This window comes from Carlito syrichta, unplaced genomic scaffold (genome assembly GCF_000164805.1).
Source record: "Carlito syrichta isolate Samal-C Ts95f unplaced genomic scaffold, Tarsius_syrichta-2.0.1 Scaffold302566, whole genome shotgun sequence".
NCBI lineage: Eukaryota > Metazoa > Chordata > Mammalia > Primates > Tarsiidae > Carlito > Carlito syrichta.
This window is the reverse complement of record NW_007246662.1, coordinates 483,762-502,617: the sequence shown is the minus strand read 5'-3', so window position 1 is coordinate 502,617 and position 18,856 is coordinate 483,762. Positions and strand designations below refer to the sequence as shown.

Genomic DNA, 18,856 nt, shown 5'->3' with positions numbered 1-18,856 from the left:
ATAAAGCTTGATATTATATATACAAGTAATTTTAATTTACTAATGCTAAAACAGACTTTTATTTTAGTTGGGGTTTCACTCTGTCTCCCAGACTGGAATGCAATGACACAATCATGACTCACCGCAGACTCAACCACCTGGGCTAAGGCGATGCTTCTCTCTCAGCCTCCCAAGTAGCTGGGACTACAAGCATGCACCACCATGCTCAGCTAATTTTTTTCTTAATGTTTTTGTAGAGATGAGGTCTCTTTATGTTGCTTGCCCAGGCTGGTCTCAAACTTCTGGGATCAAGTAATCCTCCCACTTTGGCATCCCAAACTACTGGGATTACAGGTGTGGACCACCATACCTGGCCTAGACAGACATTTTTTTAATGATTCATTTTCTCTCTTGTGATGTTCATTAACACCTATGCCTCCAGGTCTAACTTAACACCATGGATGAGAACAACAGGACTGTCTCCAGTGACTTCACTCTCGTGGGGCTCTTCACTCACAGTAAAGCCTCAGGCTTCCTTTTCAGTGTCATTTGTGCCATCTTCTTCATGGCCATGATAGCTAATGGAGTCATGATCTTCCTGATCCATGTAGACCCCCATCTCCACACCCCCATGTACTTCCTCCTCAGCCACCTCTCCTTTGTTGACATGATGTACATTTCCACCATCATGCCCAAGATGCTGGTTGATTATCTGGTGGGTAGGGGGACCATCTCCTTTGTCGCCTGTACAGCCCAGCACTTTCTTTACATGACCTTTGTAGGGGCTGAATTTTTCCTGCTGGGTCTCATGGCCTACGACCGCTACGTGGCCATCTGCAAGCCCCTCCACTACCCCGACCTCATGAGCCAGCGGGTCTGCTGGATGATCCTGGCCAACTCCTGGCTTGGTGGTGCTTTGGACAGCTTCCTCCTCACCCCCATCACCATGAGTCTCCCATTCTGTGCCTCTCACAAGATCAATCACTTTTTCTGTGAGGCCCCCACCATGCTGAGGCTGGCCTGTGGGGACAAAGCCATCTATGAAATGGTGATGTACGCTTGCTGCATCACAATGCTGCTGATCCCCTTCTCTGTGGTGACAGCATCCTACACCCAGATTATCATCACTGTGCACCAAATGAAGTCGCTGGAAGGGAAGAAGAAGGCCTTTGCCACCTGCTCGTCACACATGACTGTGGTGACGTTGTTCTATGGGGCTGCCCTGTACACATATATGCTTCCCCAGTCCTACCACACGCCAGTCAAAGACAAGGTCTTCTCTGCCTTTTACACCATCCTCACCCCCATGTTGAACCCTCTCATCTACAGTCTGAGGAACAGGGATGTGATGGAAGCCTTGCAGAGAGCTATGACAAGAGGTCAAGGGACCTGTGGTGTGAGGAGCAATTAATTCAGTCAGTCTAAAATCTCCACGTCTGTTTTGGAGTGCATGGGGTTGCCCCACGGATAATATGGATTACACTGGCAGCAACCACCAATGCCAGTTGTACTGAATAGTACTTCCATCAAAAGTGAGAACGCCACTGTAACATTCATATACAAACAATGACAGTTCCACAAACGCCATTTGTGTTTATACCTGTGTTTGTTTTCTCTAATTTCAATTCTTTTCTCGTACCTCCTCTGTGAATGCAATTAATGTACATGAATAGCCCAAAATGTCTGGTTAATATTACATACTCATGTCTATTGTCAGTGGCCTCCAGAGAACTGGTGATTTTGACTGCATTGTTTCAACTATCTGTTGAGGGAGTTTATGGAATGTTTAGTGAAGCTGACATTTGAAAGACATAAAAAGAAGACTTGATTGTCATAAAACCTCAGAAGGAGTATCTACATAAACTCACATTAGAATTTAGAAAATCCAGATCTCTTCTTTGAGTAACAACTGAAAGCATTCCTCCTTTCACTTAAATTGGGACCTGAGAAAAATGACTCATGGGTTTTGATGAAATGCCAAGACTAAACCTTTATAAGAGAAGGATTCTTTTTTTCTTCTCTTTTAGAGAAGGATACTATTATATAATTTTTTTAAGGTAGCAGGAAATTGTTACCATTGAATATACAATGAAAAGTTCACAAAGAAGTGGTTTATTCACTAGCAATTTCTCTAATTATTTTTCAGCTGTTTCTCCAATGTGTTAGAGTTATTAGACTTCTGAAATCACCATGTAGAGATTAGTGGAGGCGGAACTGTATCTATTAACAGTTTTCTTCCAAAGAAATCATGGAGAGCACATTTTCCCTTCTCTCTAGCACTGGGTTTTGCATTGGATAACATTATAGAATGAGAAGGATGACTAACTTTTCATTTGAAAGTTAGGGCTAAAAAACCCTTTGTAAATGACTCATTTGAAAGTTAGGGCTAAAAAACCCTTTGTAAACCTTCTTCTTTTTAAGAAGCTGAGACCTGGAGAAGAATGTTTGGCTTAATCACGGTCCCAGTGGTAAAAACCTGGACTATATCCCAAGCCCCATGAGCCTCGTGCTCTCACCAGTTTGACAAAATCCAGGCCGGGCCCAGTGAAGTTTCACTGCTCACAGACCCTGGAGATGGTGCTGAATGAGATATAGTCACACCTCCTCTTATACTAAAAAAAGGAAAAGAAAAGCTTTCAGATGTTAGAGAAAATCTTCAGCCAAATAGAACCACATACCTTGAAATTGTGATAGGCAGAGGATGTGACAGAGCAAGTAGACTCGGTTCTGTCTTACTGGGCAGGGTCGTCCATCGTGAACCAAGGGCAGCTTTTCTGAGGCTCTCGCTGGAGGCTCTCATCCACTGCAGCCTTGGTCAACTGACTGGGAGAATATCTTGTGCTAGATGACAGCATGGAACGTTTCAAGAAGATGTTGAGGAATAGGAAATGCAATCAGAAGAGGAGTCTGATCCATGAGAACCAGCATCAATTTCAGCTCCACATAGTGATCATGTGAACACCTATCAATCATATGGTATTTCTGAGGCCCAACTTCCTCTTCTGTAAAATTTGAGTTAATACAAAATATTTTCCCCTTGAGATTGTAAAGATAAATTGTTGAGTGTAATAAAACTTTATCAATACTAGTTATTACTCTAACTATTCTTAAGAAAAGTGATTGCCTTTCATATTTATTTTTTAAATTTTATCTTATCTCTCTTTTCCTATCTATCTCTCACACATATAAGTATGCATTTGCTAATTTTATAAATGATTGACAATGGGTAAAAATACATATAACTATAGAGATTGAAAGTGAATTTTAATAGAAAATTAGAAAAAATAGATAATATATTTCTTAAAAATTGAGTAAATAAACAATGACCTGGCACCACATACCTATTAGAATGACTACAATTAAAACTACTGAGAGTACCAAATGCTAGTGAAACTCAGAAACTCTCCTTCATCATTGGTGGGAAAATGCAAACTGGTACAGCCACTTTGGAATCCAGTTTGGCAATTTCTCACAAAATTAAACATGGTCTTACCATATGACCAGGCAAATATGTTTCTAGGTATAAAATCTACTGATTTGGAAGCTTAAAGTTTGCACAAAAAATAACACATTTTGCAATTACAAACTTTAGATTTAATCACGATGTACTTCAGTAGTTGAGTGGATAAATACACTGTGGTACATTCATGCAATAGGATATTAATTAGCAATTAAAAGAAATGACTTATCAAACCATAAAAAGACATGAAGGAAACTTAAATGTATATTACAAATGAGAAATTCAGTCTGAAAAGGTTATATTCTGTATGATTTCAGCTATATGACATTCTGGAAAAAAGCACAACTGTGGAGCTAAGTGGTTGCCAAGGGTCGGGAGAGGAAGAAGTAAATATAGCACAGAGGATTTTTAGAACAGGGAAACTATTCTATGGGATATTGTGATGATGGAGTTACATAACAGGGGCATTTGTGGAAATCCATGCAACTCTGGAACAGAAAAGTGAACCCTTATATAAAGTATAGACTTTAGTTCATCATAATGTATCAAAATTGATTCATCCATTGTAGCAAATGTTCCCCCTCATGTGAGACGTTAACAATGGGGCAAAGAGAGGGCATATATGAGAATTCTCTGTACTCTAAGTTCAATTTTCTGTACGTTTAACTGTTCTAAAATATAAAATTTAATCTTCAAAGGTTTCCTTGCAATCATGTAACACATGGATATTATATTTTTTAGTGCATTTCAGTCAATGAATCACTAGACACTCGCACTAAAAAATTGTAGGGTTCATAGACATTAGAATGGGGACTGGGCATGAAATAATACAAGTTTGTTAATTTAATTGGCATGATATGTGGTGTTTGATCATATGAATTTTGGAGATGAAGGAACAGTAAGACTAATATTGCTTAGAAAGTTATTCAGAAGACCATGGGACAAATATTAATGAGTTTCATGTTTTCGGCATATGGTTATATTCTTTAGACATGCTGCAATCTGAGTTAGTGCATACGCAAGAAGGCATTGGTGATGTGCCATCTGTGTGTGCAAGGGGAATAAATGTCTACATTTCTCTTGCTGTGTATTCTCCCATACACCAGGAGAAAAAAAAATGTTTTAAAAGAGGGCTGCTACTGCAAGGGAAAGCCCTTTTAGAGAAAGTAGGATGACTTTCTTTTAGAAGGCGTTTTATTGTTCATCTCAAGTTCCTCACAAACTCAGCTTTAATGGGATATAAAGCCAAGCCATCCATTTGTGAGACACTCAATCATACCCGCAGGAACATCGGGTCAGAGCCCAGTGCCTCTGGGAAATTCGTAGGATTTTGAGCTTCACGTGGTCGTAAGCGGCAAGTGAAATGTGGAATTTGTGTTTATAGAATTAGTGATGACTAGAGGAGAGATAGATTTGCCTTTTAGCCCTACCAGAAACTCAAGACGCCATTTAGATGACCGTTGCCTTGGGCTGAGTCCCTCCATGAGTGAATAGGAAATACATCTCCAGATAGAGTTGTGGATTCCTTCAGAACAAAATAAACCCAGCAACAGATAAGCAGATAAGCACACAGCCCTTTCAGCTACTGGAGGAAGAATATGAGCAACATTGCTAAAGGCTTTGGTCACTATTAAGAGATTTATAATGTCACAAATACATGTGACATTATTACTACACTTCAGACTTCTGTAGTCATTGTGCAGTGCATAGAGTAGTTTTGAGTATAAATTTTTCCTAAGCAGTCAACAATTCTGAGCAAGAAATGCAAGACCATCCATGGGAGGGACGGGAGGTGGACTGGGGACCATGCAGCAGGGAGCTGGTGACCTGCCAGGACCTATCCAAGGGCTTAACAAGTAGCAGACACTCTATAATGATGCTCAGAGGAAATGTGGAAAAGTCCTCACGCAGGAGGAGGATTCAAGGAAGTGAGTAATCCTAGAACTCTTGGCAGACCAACGAACATCATGGTGCTTGCCAGTTTCAGAGGTCCCTGCTAGGTTGAGACTTTTTCTGTGGCCACATTTAGGCTCTGTGGGAAGAGTGATGTCATCTCATTAACCAGGATAGACAGAGGAAGGTTCCTAGGGATGAGCTCCAAGGCATGAGGTGCCAGGTACAAATGCCATGTATTTGTGATCTTATTGAAAACTATAACTGTAGAGCTGAGGAAACAAAAATCCAGAGAGATGTACTGGCTTACATAGCATGACCCTGTTCATGGCAGTATTGACACAGAATTCAGGTCTTCTGTTTAAACATTTGCTGAAAACCATTTCTTGCTGATAAGCAACCTCAATAACTACTAAAAAAATGAAGTAGTAATGTCATTTTTGAGACTCAGGTGCACACACATGCAAAAACATGTAAGTATTTTTAAATTTTCTGTGTTTTATAAAGCTTTTGCAGTTTTAAAAAAAAGTAAAAGTTCTGGCTAGGGAGAGACAGTCTCTCCTGAGGCTAGCTAGTTCTTTTTAAAAAATATTTTTTTAGGCTCAGGGGTACATATGCATATTCTTACATGGGTATGTTATGTGTAATGGTGATGATTGTGTTTCTCGTGTAACTGTCATCCAAGTATTAAACATTGACTCCAAAAAATCAGGGTGGATGAGGGTTGAAAGATTATCTACTGGATGACCAATTCTTAAAAATGGCAGAGGTCCCAACCTGGAGTATGCCCTTGATATGCAAACAAACCAGTTCAGAGCCATAACTCCTGTCTGGCCTGGATACCCAAGAAGACAATATTCCTCTGCCTTGATCATCCAGGGTCAGGTGCCAGGTAACTAGGGATCACCCTAGTGGTCCAAATTCAAACTGATGAATAAAATAAACTAAATTTTTTTCCTCAGTCTCTTCCATGTCTCCTTTTGTGACTATATATGAATGACCATCTCAGAAAAAATACAACACACACACATTGTAAACGATTGCCAAGAGATTAAATCCAGCAATCATTGCTGATAGAAAGCTTTAGATAATTCCCAACTACAGAAGAGTAATTCCTGAACATGATAAACTCTACCTGCTTGAAACCAAGGGAAGATCTTCACATAGTGGTGGAGTAATATAAAATAGCAAAGGTCCCAACCTAAAGCGTATCCTTGATATGCAAACTAACCAATTCAGAGCCACAGCTCCTCTATCTGGCCTAGATATCCCAGAAGATAATATTCCTCTGCATTGATCATCCAGGGTCTGGTGCCAGAAAACTGTATTATTACTGAGGTTAAAAAAAAAAAGGCCCATTTCTGCACATGTAGGTAGACATAGTTTTGGAAATTCTCAACAATATAATGCAAATGTAAACATCTCGAAACATTAGAATAAAATAAATAAAATATTTGTGTATTTGATGACCATGTAACATAAACATGGTGATCTTCAAAGTTATTTACTAATTAGAGGTTATGGGTTAACAAGATTTTAAAAAATTAATTAATTGTTAAAAACCAGCAGACTTCCAATTTGCCAGAAACAACTATTGACACATACAAACTATCATGAAACAGTAACAAATAAAATATTTCGAAATAAATTTAATGATAAATACTGTGAGAAATATACAGAGCACACACACACACTCATACACATTCATGTATATCCACACACCAGAAACAAATCAAAACTTAAAGGAAGCTGACTGAATACTTAAGTAAACCAGAGGCCTACTATATTCCTAGATTAAAAAAAAATTTTGTAAAAGTGACAATACTCTTTAAATAAATAAGGCCAATGCTATTCTAATACGAACTATAATATGTTTTTACTATTGTTTTTGAAACAAAACAATGCAGTTCTGGAATTGTTTTTCTTTCCTAAATAAATAGTTAAATGCTTATAAAATCATTTTGAAGAAGAAAGATGAAAGGCCATACACAAATAAAAACAAAGTACACGTGGAAATAATCAAATAGTGAGTTACAGTTTTAAGAATTAGAAGGATGAATAGAGTACAGTAGATAGAGTCTTTGACAAAAATGAACACTTAACATAAAAAATTGCTGCTGAAACTCATTAGGTAATGGGAGAACTTGTCAATAACTGGTATTAGGATCACTGAGTCAGAGATAATACAGTAAATCACTGCTACATCACACCCTAAAATCCAAGACTATTTAAGGAGTTAAATTTTAAAAACACAAGCAAAAACTAATTAAAGTAAATTTTTTTTATGCATTAAGATAATAGAGAATATTCTAACTATACCATCAGTGGAAGAAACTGCAGAAGTAATGTCAATGTGTTTTACTCCATAATTTAAAAAATATTTTTCCATCACCAAAAAGTCATGAACAAAATAAAATAGAAAAGAAAATACAAACACTGTTTTGAACATGGGTGGTATATACATATTCATATTTTAATGTGCAAAGTACAAGTTTAAATAAATAAGAAAAAGCAGCATTCCAAATAAAAAAGGGCAAATAAAATGGGCAATTAAAAAGCAAAAAATACCAATACATTAAAAATAATTTCAACCTCAATAGAACAACAGCAAAAACAACATTACGTTTGAGGTCAGAATCACTAAAGATGTGTTTGTATGTATCAGTGCAGGGTGTGTGTGAGGGTGTATGTGTGTTTATAGATAGATTTGCAGATGACATAAATAGATACAAGTTGATAATATAAAACCTAATTTGATATTATTTTAGAAGTGCAACTTAAAAATATAATCAAAACTTTAACAATAATCACACAAATTGATTAAATTATTCTGATTTTAAAAATTTATGAAGGAAACACTCCAAGATTCATAACCAAAATTAGGTATAAGGATGTTCATTGCAGCATAATTAATTAATTCCACAATTAAAACAATATGTATGTTAAAATGAAGCATTGGCTAAATAATGTTGAGCATTTCTACAAGGTAGAATATTGCAGGCTATAAGTGGGAGAATATTTCATATCAAGGATACTTCTTATGATGTATTTTGTGAGCAATGCAAATTGTCAAATTACATGGAAATACACAGACACACATATACATGTGTTGATTTGTAAATGTCATAAGTATTTATATGTGTATAAATCCGTGTGCCTGTTTAACGATTCTCTACTCCTTGTTTGGTTACATAAAGTGCTTGTAGTTCGCTGGTGAGACACACACACACACACACACAAACTTACACATACAAACCAATAGACATGTGCAAATGCAATTTTATAAGGATATGTTTTTGATGACTATCTCTGATATTATGAGGAAGTAAATTTTTAAGTGTTTTCATATTTTTTCTAGTGGAAGTGCATTGTCCTAATAACAATCATTAAACTACCAATAACGTAACATGCCATGTTTTAAGACGAAAGACATCAAGCTATTTTTCATTTTTCTTATGACTTTTTGCATTTGTTCTCGCATTTCTCTGTGAGAAAAGCTGCTGGTGGAAATTTATGATGAAATCCTCAGAAAATGAGAGTGTTACACTTGGAAGGCAAACAGGAGAAGCACTTTTCTCAACATTCATGTGACGTTAAGGCTCACTCTCTTCCATCCCATCCATAAGCTTCTCATTAGCTGGAACACGTCGGTCTCTTGAGAATCTCCTGAGATCCAGAGGCAGAGACCTGCTAGTTCTAGGAGCACTTCACCCCAGACCTTCTCGGAGAACCATTTAAACTCCCACCTCTTCTCACTCTGGGCGCCACCACGGCACCAGGGATCCCAAAAGCAGAGCACCTAGACTACTTCAGCATTCTTTAATGGTCTGCCGCTTTCTTCCTGCCTTTTTAATTTTTCACAACTTTTATCGCTCTTTGGTTGTTAAATATTTCCCTGTACAGTTAAGAAATAGGCACTATGACACAACTTAGAAGGCTGATGAATTTGTGTGATTTATCTCAGCAATGCAAAATGTTTTAAGGATTTCTGGGGAGGCATTTTTTTTGTTTGCTTTAAGATACTTCCTTCTGCAGAGATATATTGCAAAAATAGCTCTTAATACCTTGAAGCAATATCTTTCTTTGTCCTAACTCCATCATCAGTTGCTAAGGATACCTCTAGTTTATAATTCAGTCATGCCAACTTTATAAATCTAGATGTAAAATATCTGTGTACTGAATCTTTAGGGTTAATGTGCTGGTAACATCTGGGCATGCAGATGACCTGGATGTTGAAGGCTTTCCTTTTGTGTATGCCCATGACTGTGAATCACTTTGCACATTTTCTTCTCATAATAAACTGGATGAGAAATTAATTCTACTAAATTTAATCATTCACCTTTCTAGCAGCAGATCATCTTCTACCTTCTGGAAAGTTTCTGTTCTTTGTCCATCTCTTGTTTAGTCACACAAAGTTCTTGTAGTTTGCTGGTAAAACTTTGTCTTACTACATTATGTATAACCGTCTCCATCTTTGAACGATGCACTTTACTCCAAACGGCCATCTGGAGAGAATTCAGCTCTAAGTAAGTGAGTGATGATCTTTTTAGTTGGAATACAGTTTAGGATAAAATTGGGAATTTGGATGACTTTTGGTGAAAATAATGTATTTCTTGATGTCTGTGAATGTGAATATTGTGCTGCTTTTAATAGCCGACATTCAGATTGCATGGGTTAGAAAAAAATATGAGGAATGAGAGGCATATAGGAAAAATTATTTTAATGGTTTTTGAAAATTAAATTATTGCATTTACAGTTTGGGATTTTGTCTGAACAATACAAATCCTTGACTAAAATTAAGCAATTTAATGAATCTAGAAGCTTCTGCTATACTAGTCCAACTCTTTGTGTATTCCACTCAGACCAAATGCTGATGAGTACTTAATCTGAATTCTCATAGCATCACTTTAAATATTTGTTGCATAAAGGCAAGTATTCCACAACATTTCATGGTGGTCTGAATGAATATATATTCTCTATGTGATATAAACAAGACACATAAGTTAGATCTAAGGAAGCTGAGGCAGAGCTGTCTGCATCTTCTTAGCTGGAAGTTCCAAATGCAGGTTTAATAGAATGACTGTCCCATGCCCCCTACACTGGATGCAAGTGCACTGAGAAGTAGATTGCCTATTCAATTATCTGTGGGATTATCTGGAGTGGATGCTGCAAATCTCAGACTGCAAGTATGCTGTTGAGTGCAACAGTGCCAGGAATTTTCTTTTCTTTAAAATACCCACTTATGTGTCTGTGTGTATAATTTTAGCAAAATCATTACCCTGTATTTCTATAAATAATCTAAGCAAAACTTAGTCTTGTGAATTAGATGAGATAGGGACAATACTATTCAAAAGACACAGAAGGGCTAATTTTAAAAAATTATTCTTGATCTTAGTTTTCAATTTAAGACTGTGAAGCCGTTTTCCTGATTCTCTGCATGGTGCCTTATCCTATATTTTTGCCCTTATTTTACATATAAGGACACTGATGATTGAGGAATTGAAGACTCTTGTTATAAAATCCCAAAGTTGACATAAGGAACATTCCTACAGGCCTTGTAACTCCAAGTACAGACTCTTTGCCTAATGTCAAAAGTGCAAGCATTTTATAAATCATTTTTCCATAATGATTTTAAAGGTTATACAGACACTTGGATTCCTCAGATCCACTCCATCAGTGATTCACAAGCATTTTTTTTAGCGTCCACCACACCTAAGCATAGAATAAACTTTCATCAGACACAGTAGGTCTCTCTAGTTGTGGGGCTTATTCTGATTTCTGTGTGTGTGTGTGTGTGTGTGTGTGTGTGTGTGTGTGTGTGTGTGTGTGTGTTTTATGGTTCCTGGCAGGAGAAGTATGTGATGGATAAAATAATTTAGTTCTGAGTACATTAGCATCTTAATATCTAAGAATTTATGATTCTTATTTTAATGTGGATTTATCCTTAATAATTTCAACTTCTTCAAATACTGAGCAATATAGAAAAATAGAGAAGATTTAGGAAAATATGTTTCTATTTTTAGTTTCAAAATCACGTAACTCTGTTTACTTGACTAGAGAATCTTTCATGTGAAAAGACAACTGGAAGTTATAATGCATGTATAATGAGTCAAACGTGTGCTGTGCTGTGTATGCCATAAAAGCATATAAGTAATTTTGCCAGTGCATTCTGTACTGAAAGCAAATGAACCTAGAGAAATCTGTTGAAATTGAGATATTACATTTTCAAATGGACGTTGCAAAGACCATACTATTACTTGAAACTTGAACATTTTGAAAAAAAAGTAGATTAATGCATACAAGAATTGGGAAGCATGCCTGGCAGAGAGAAGGTTGATAGAAGACTTTGTGGTCAGATTCATGTCACAAAATGCTGAATGTCAAAAGGAGATCAAACTGCTTCTGAGCAGATCCAGAAGGCAAGGAAAAGAATTGCAGAAGATAAATGTAATCCAAGTGAGCATGGAGCTTCCTGGCAACAGGGTCGTGGCACTGAAGGAGCAAAGAGCATGCTCTTGCATCTGGCAGAAACCTCTCTAGTGGTTGCATAGAAGCAGCAAAGGCGGTAATTTCCAGCTCAGACGTTCTATTGTCACTTGATTTAAAGAATGAGCTTAGTGATCACTACAGTCCTGGGTAAGAATTGTGTCCTGACTTCAAATTGTAGTGATGGGAGAGTGCAAAATTTGCAACTATCCCTACTCAACCAAACATCTACTCCTCACAAAATAGAATATTTGCAAATTTCAGGATAAAATTAATGCATTGTTTTCTCCTGGTATGTGGTTTTACGTAATAAAAAGTAAACTTAAGAAAGACTGAAAGACAATTTTATCCAATAAGGGCATGCCTATTTTATTCAATAACTTTTTTTTCTAATATTTTCACACTTTTCAGGCTAAGCATATCTCTGCTCTTCAAAGATGCTTACATTTTCTTCAGGCTTAATTGAAATGCACACATTTTCTGAGAATTTCTATTAAATACAATTTTCTTCAAGTCAAAGGATATTTGGAGGAAAAGACAGAGGATTTAACTACTGAAATAGCTTCACCAGGAGTGCCTGAGTTTACTGACCTCTTCTGAAAACCAAGAGGTATTATAATTTAAATGCATAAATTTTAGCTTAATATGTGGATTGTTTAAATGAGAAATATGCATAACATGGGCATTTTACTTTGCATTGCGTTTTTTAACTGTAAATTTAGATTTCTTATAGATCCTTGAAGCACCCCTGAATGTTTCATTATGTCAACTAATACAAATAGATAATAAGGCTCAGAGAGTTTGGAAAGAAAATTCAGGGTCACAGAATTAATTGATATCATGGCCAGGATAACTCAGTTTATCTAATTCTAAATTTTCTTTTGTTGCATGTCTTCTATATCACTTCAGAAGCAAATTTCTGTATAAAGGCACAGAATCATTCCAGACATTTTCTGATTATTTTCATTTGTACCAAACTATAGTAAAGCAAGGTAATCTGTACCTAGTAGAATTTTAACACGTATAGCTCCTTTTCATTATGCTTCCCCTGGTGAGAGAGTACATAATAAACTTAACCAAACATAGTTCATACTGAGGGCTTGCTCTCTGACAAATTAGATTGCTTGGTTACAAACATGAAGGTAAGTTCACTCACCTGGTACATGTTTAATCATAAAACACATGAAAAATCATTTTTTGCTTTCACAAAGATGTTGGGAATTATTTTTCTTTATTGTAACCTGAAATTATATGAAACATTGACATTCAGTTTTTCTTAATTACTAAGCACTATGAAAAAATTCCAATTTTCAAAAATAATTAGATTACAAATCCATATGTATGTTCCTGTGCTATTTTTTCTATCCTAATTGCTAATGCTAATTACTAATGCTCATGCTAATCGTAATCTTAGTGTTAATGCTTCATCATCCCAGAACTGAAAATTAACAAAAATAAATACTAAAATAAATTCCTTTTGTATTAGATGATACTTTTACGTCTGAATTTGCAAGAGAAGCTTTCATTTCTCACTTTATTTTATACTATGATGAAATAAGCTTCCACTGCTTTATTTTATACTCCCGTGATGTTGACTCATGGGCCACGTGGTAGAGTCCCCATACTTGCAGCTAAATGTCAGACAGAGACTACTCATAGCCACTACCAAAATATGTCTTGAAAATGGTGGTGATGCTGACCAGACAAGAATGCATTTAATAATAATACAAATATAAATGCATCTAAGTTAGTATAAACACACACACACACACACACACACACACACACACACACACACACACATACACACTCCAAACCATGGTAAGTCTGTGCCATATAGATGATATATGTCCTTAGGTGGTGTTATGTATGTCATTGTAGTACACTAGCATCTGCTGCCATCATTTTATCCAATGCATTTAAATAATTATTGATCAATATTAATCAATTTTATTTTAAAATATTCTGGAACAGATTAATCACTAGTGCCAAGTATATTATTTTTAAATGTGTTCTTCCAACTTTTTAAAGTCTGCTGCTTAACAATTAGTTTGCATGTTGTTATTTTAATTCCCTGGGAATGTCATCTCATTTGGAAGATTCTAGGTTACACCAACACTGTCATGGAATCAATGGAGAGGTACAACACATCCTCCATGGACTTCACCTTCATGGGGCTGTTCAACAGAAAGGAAATCTCAGGTCTTCTTTTTGCCATAATCTCTATCATCTTCTTCACCTCATTGATGGCTAATGGGGTCATGATCTTCCTGATCCACACAGATTTACGCCTCCACACTCCAATGTACTTCCTCCTCAGCCACCTCTCCTTCATTGACATGATGTACATCTCCACCATTGTGCCCAAGATGCTGGTCGATTACCTACTGGGTCAAAGAACCATTTCCTTTGTGGGGTGCACAGCTCAGCACTTCCTCTACCTCACTCTTGTGGGAGCTGAATTCTTCCTACTGGGCCTCATGGCCTATGACCGCTATGTGGCCATCTGCAACCCTCTGAGATACCCTGTCCTCATGAGCCGCCGGGTCTGTTGGATGATCATCGCAGGTTCCTGGTTTGGGGGATCTTTGGATGGCTTCCTCCTAACCCCCATCACCATGAGCTTTCCCTTCTGCAATTCCCGGGAGATTAACCATTTCTTCTGTGAGGCACCCGCCGTCCTGAAGCTGGCATGTGCAGACACAGCGCTCTATGAGACAGTGATGTATGTGTGCTGTGTTTTGATGCTGCTGATTCCTTTCTCTGTGGTGATTGCTTCCTATGCTCGAATACTGACCACAGTCCACCACATGAGTTCGGCGGAGGGGAGAAAGAAGGCATTTGCCACCTGTTCTTCTCATATGACCGTGGTAACCTTGTTCTATGGGGCCGCCATGTACACCTACATGCTGCCACATTCTTATCACACACCAGCCCAGGACAAAGTCCTCTCTGTGTTTTACACCATCCTCACACCCATGCTGAATCCTCTCATCTACAGCTTGAGGAACAAGGATGTGACTGGAGCTCTGAAGAGGGCACTGGGCAGGTTCAAGTGTTCTCAAAGAGTGTCAGGAGACATCTTTTGACTTGCAGATGGTAAATGGGAGACTCTGAGGACTGTGTGGTCATGCTTTCATTGAAGAATTAAACAGGAAGGGAGAGTGAGGTATTATGGTTATATATATTGGTTTTCATCCATGATTCTTGGTTCATAACTTCCATAGCTTTTGTCATAATGCTGGGGGACTTCAAGCCTCAGAAGCAGATCTAAAAAAGCATAATATCTCTCTCTGAACTTCTCCTTCCTTCCTTTCACCTGATCCTTTTTCTCCCCAAGGCAGACCTTAGAAACTAAAAATATACTCTAATAATCTAATACTTCTCTACCTCTGCCCATAAATAAATTATTGGACCTAACATGCCTGATTATAGGTTGTAAAACTTCTGTTTCAAAAGAGGGCCTGTCCTATACACTGAAGGAAGAATTACTACACAGAAAGGCCAAGAGGAATCTAAACACACAGGCTTTGCTGGGTTTCCCCACTCAATCTACTAGTAATAGATCATACCCTTTTTGTCCAATCATACTTCTACATGGTTGTCCATGCTTCAGTCTTGTATATCCAATGAAGTCACCATAAACACCCCAGAGAACTGCACAGCTGAACTTATGGAGGCCAGAGGGTGAAAGAGAAGACACCCACATGCTGTGGTGCTCCTGTTCTCAGGACCCTTCCAAACCTCGCCCTGTAGTCTGTTCATCTGTAGTCTCTTCCTCTGGCTATTTTTTTGGTGTGTCCTTTGTAACATCCTTTATAATAAACTGATAAATGTAAGTAAGTGTTAGCTTGTATTCTGTGAGCCGCTCTAGCAAATGAATTGAACATTGTATGTCTGAAGGGGTTTTCAAATATTGGAGAAACATTAGGGGTATGGGTTGAGCAGATAGTAAAATTCTCTTTAAATATGTCATGAGAACAGCAAGGTTAAATGTATGCCAGCCAGGTAATGGGGTTAGTTCATAATTTATATCCATGTTTCTCATTAATCCAGGAATTGAGGATGAAAATCATATGGCAAATCATGTCTAGCATCCCATCTGATTTTATAAAGAGTTCACTCAGGGATTAAAGGGGTTACTTTGTTAAATCTGTAACTCACCATGTGGAATGACTATGGTCATAATCATAATCATATTGGTCAATCCCTGTCTAAAATTTAACAATTTATATGGTGTTCCAGGTTTAGCAATCTTTAACAACCTCTTAACAGATGAAGCACTTGTTGCACATTCCAATTTACAGGTAAGATCAGTGGGCAACAGGGAAGTAAAAAAAGTTCTGAAGTGTAACACTTGTAATTAGTGAACTAGATGAGGATTTCAACAAATGTGATATCTAGAACACTATAACTTTCAGATATAGCTTCACTCATTCATTCGTTCATGTATTTTTTTCATTCTTTATAGCTATGAGCAGCAAGGCAAATAAAGCACCTGACTCAAGAAACTTGCATTTCAGCAAGGAAAAAAGAAAAAGAAAATAAGCAAGCAAACAACAAAATATTTATATTCCTGCCATGCTGTGTGTGGTAGCAGTGACTAAAATTGAACATATCCATAGCCTGTGCCCCAGCAAGTACATCCTTGGGTGGAATTTTAATAGATATGTGTTATGGTTTGGAAATGGTCTGCTCATCCACACTAAAACTCAAATTGAAATTTGATCCAAATTTGGAAATGCTAGGAGATGGCCAATGTTAGGAGATGGGGCTTAGTGGAGATATTAGGGCTATGGGGTGGATCCCTTATGAATGGCTTGGAGCAATCCTTATAGTATTGTACAGTATTGAGTCCTCACTCTGGCAAGACTGGATTAGTTCTGGAGGGAATGAATTAGTTCCTGCAAGAGAGGATAGTCATAAAACCAGGTTGTATCCCAGTTTTTACCTCTCTCTTCACTGGTGTCATTTCCCCCTTTGACCTTCTCCACCATGTTTTGACCTAGCACATGGCCAAGCAGATGCTGGCACCATGTTTCTCATACTTCTTAGTCTGCAGAACTTTGAGCTAAGCAAAGCTATTTTCTTTATACATTAAGCAGCCTCAGGTATTCTGTTATATTAACACAAATGGACTAAGATAACATGTATGCATAATGTTTACCCAAAGACATATGGTAACATAAAATATGGATGCTACCAAAAACCCACTGATGATGAAGTAGATAAATACATTGTGACATATTCATGCAATAAGAATAGATATTCTAGTACTACTTCCAACAACATGAATTAATCTCAGAAACATAATATTGAACTAATGAAGTAAGCCACGAAAGAGTACATGTAGATAAAGTGCAGACTCTGTAAAACTAACCTATGCTTTTGGAGGGTTGATGGCTAGAAGGATGTGCAGGCAGATTTCTGGAGGTGCTAATGGTTTTCTGTTTCTTGATATGAATGCTTATTTTATGCTCCATGTTTAGCTTGAGAAAATTGATCAAGTTAAAACATTTTGTACAGTTAATTCTTTCTTGTATGTACAGTATTCTTCATTAAAATAGTTAAAATATAACTCAATATTATGTGGTATATACAGAAATACAATACAAAAAATACAAGCACAATGGGATAGTAGAGGTGGGTACAGGGGTTACTTTAGCTATGGTGTTCAAGAAGATTTCTGAGTCTATATTTGAGCAAAAATGGAGACAGGCATGGGAAAATCCAGGTGGACATCTTCCAGATGGGAAGAACAGCAGATCCAATGACTTGGTATGGGAAGGGTGGGTTCAGAAGGTTGGACAGTGATGCTGATACAAAAATGAAGGATGGGTAGAGAAGATGAATCTGAAAACTTGGGCAAGGACCAGATCAGGGAGGGTCTTATGATCTTTGATACAGAAGTTGGAACTTTATTTAAATTGTGAAGAAAAAACATTGAGGGATTTTAAGGAAAGACAGATCATGACTAATAAGCTAAAATTGTTCCTCTAGCTCTTATAAATAATGGACTTTAGGGAAAAACATTAAAGCAGGAAAGCATCTTAGGAGGTTTTCCGTGTGCTCTGAAGAGAAACACTTCTATCATGGGTTAGAGTTTTGTGTAGTTTCTTGGCATACTGGCTATTTTAAGTTAAAGAAAATTTAGGAAACTGTGGAGGCAGCAAGGTCATTTTCTGACATTTTCCTGCCTTTCTCTCCCAAGAGCTGTCCATACAAGAATTCTCTGACCTACTCCCCTGAAAGAAGGTCATAAGTCCTTTATTCCACCCAAGAATCCCAGTTACTTACATCACAAATATATCTTAACTTAGTGAAGGTATCATTCAAAAGAATATCAAAATTATTTTTGAAGTTCAAAAGAACAGAAATCATTAACTCAAACACACACTTGTAGCGCAATGTTCATTAGCAGTATTATTCATAATAGTCCAAAGGTTGTGTCCATCAACAGATAGATGAATAAGCAAAATATGTTATATACTAGCAGTGTGATATTATTCAGCTTATAAGAAGGCTGAAGTTCCATTACATGCCACAACATGGATGACTCTTGAAACACTATACTAAGTGAAATAAGCATAAAGACAAATATTGTATTATTCCACTTGTATGAGGCACCTAGAATAGGCACATTCATAGAGACAGAAAGTAGAATAGAGGTTACCAGGGACCAGGAAGAGGGGAAATAGAGAATTAGAGTTTAATGAACACAGAGGTTTTGTTTTGGATGATGAAAAAGTCCTAAAGATAGAGAGTGATGATGATTATGTTGACCTAAAGGAAGAAACCAAGACAAAATTAAAATAAGTAGAGAGTTTATTTGGACCAAGTATGAGGACTGCAATTTGGGAGACAGGGATTCAAGTTGTTTTGAATACATGCTTCAACTAACAGAAGCTCTTAAAGGAAAAAAGAAGGGGATGTTCTTAAATTGACATAAGCTATTGATTAGCTACTCGTTGTTCTTTATATCATAAATCCCGGAACATGAAGATAATGAATGAGGGTCACATAATGAAACTTGTGTGT

The 18,856-nt window shown here is 37.1% G+C and overlaps 2 protein-coding genes across 2 annotated transcripts; both read left to right on the top strand.

Annotated features, from left to right (window-relative positions):
* Positions 1-436: 436 nt before the first annotated feature.
* Positions 437-1,390, top strand: LOC103259220 (olfactory receptor 2T6). The gene has a single exon (XM_008056880.1). The coding sequence runs from the start codon at positions 437-439 to the stop codon at positions 1,388-1,390; it is 954 nt and encodes a 317-aa protein (XP_008055071.1).
* Positions 1,391-5,201: 3,811 nt separating this feature from the next.
* LOC103259212 (olfactory receptor 2T1) lies at positions 5,202-14,907 on the top strand. Its single transcript, XM_008056874.2, has 2 exons — positions 5,202-5,367; positions 13,805-14,907. Exons 1-2 carry the CDS (start codon positions 5,202-5,204, stop codon positions 14,905-14,907), a joined length of 1,269 nt encoding a protein of 422 aa, XP_008055065.2.
* Positions 14,908-18,856: the final 3,949 nt, after the last annotated feature.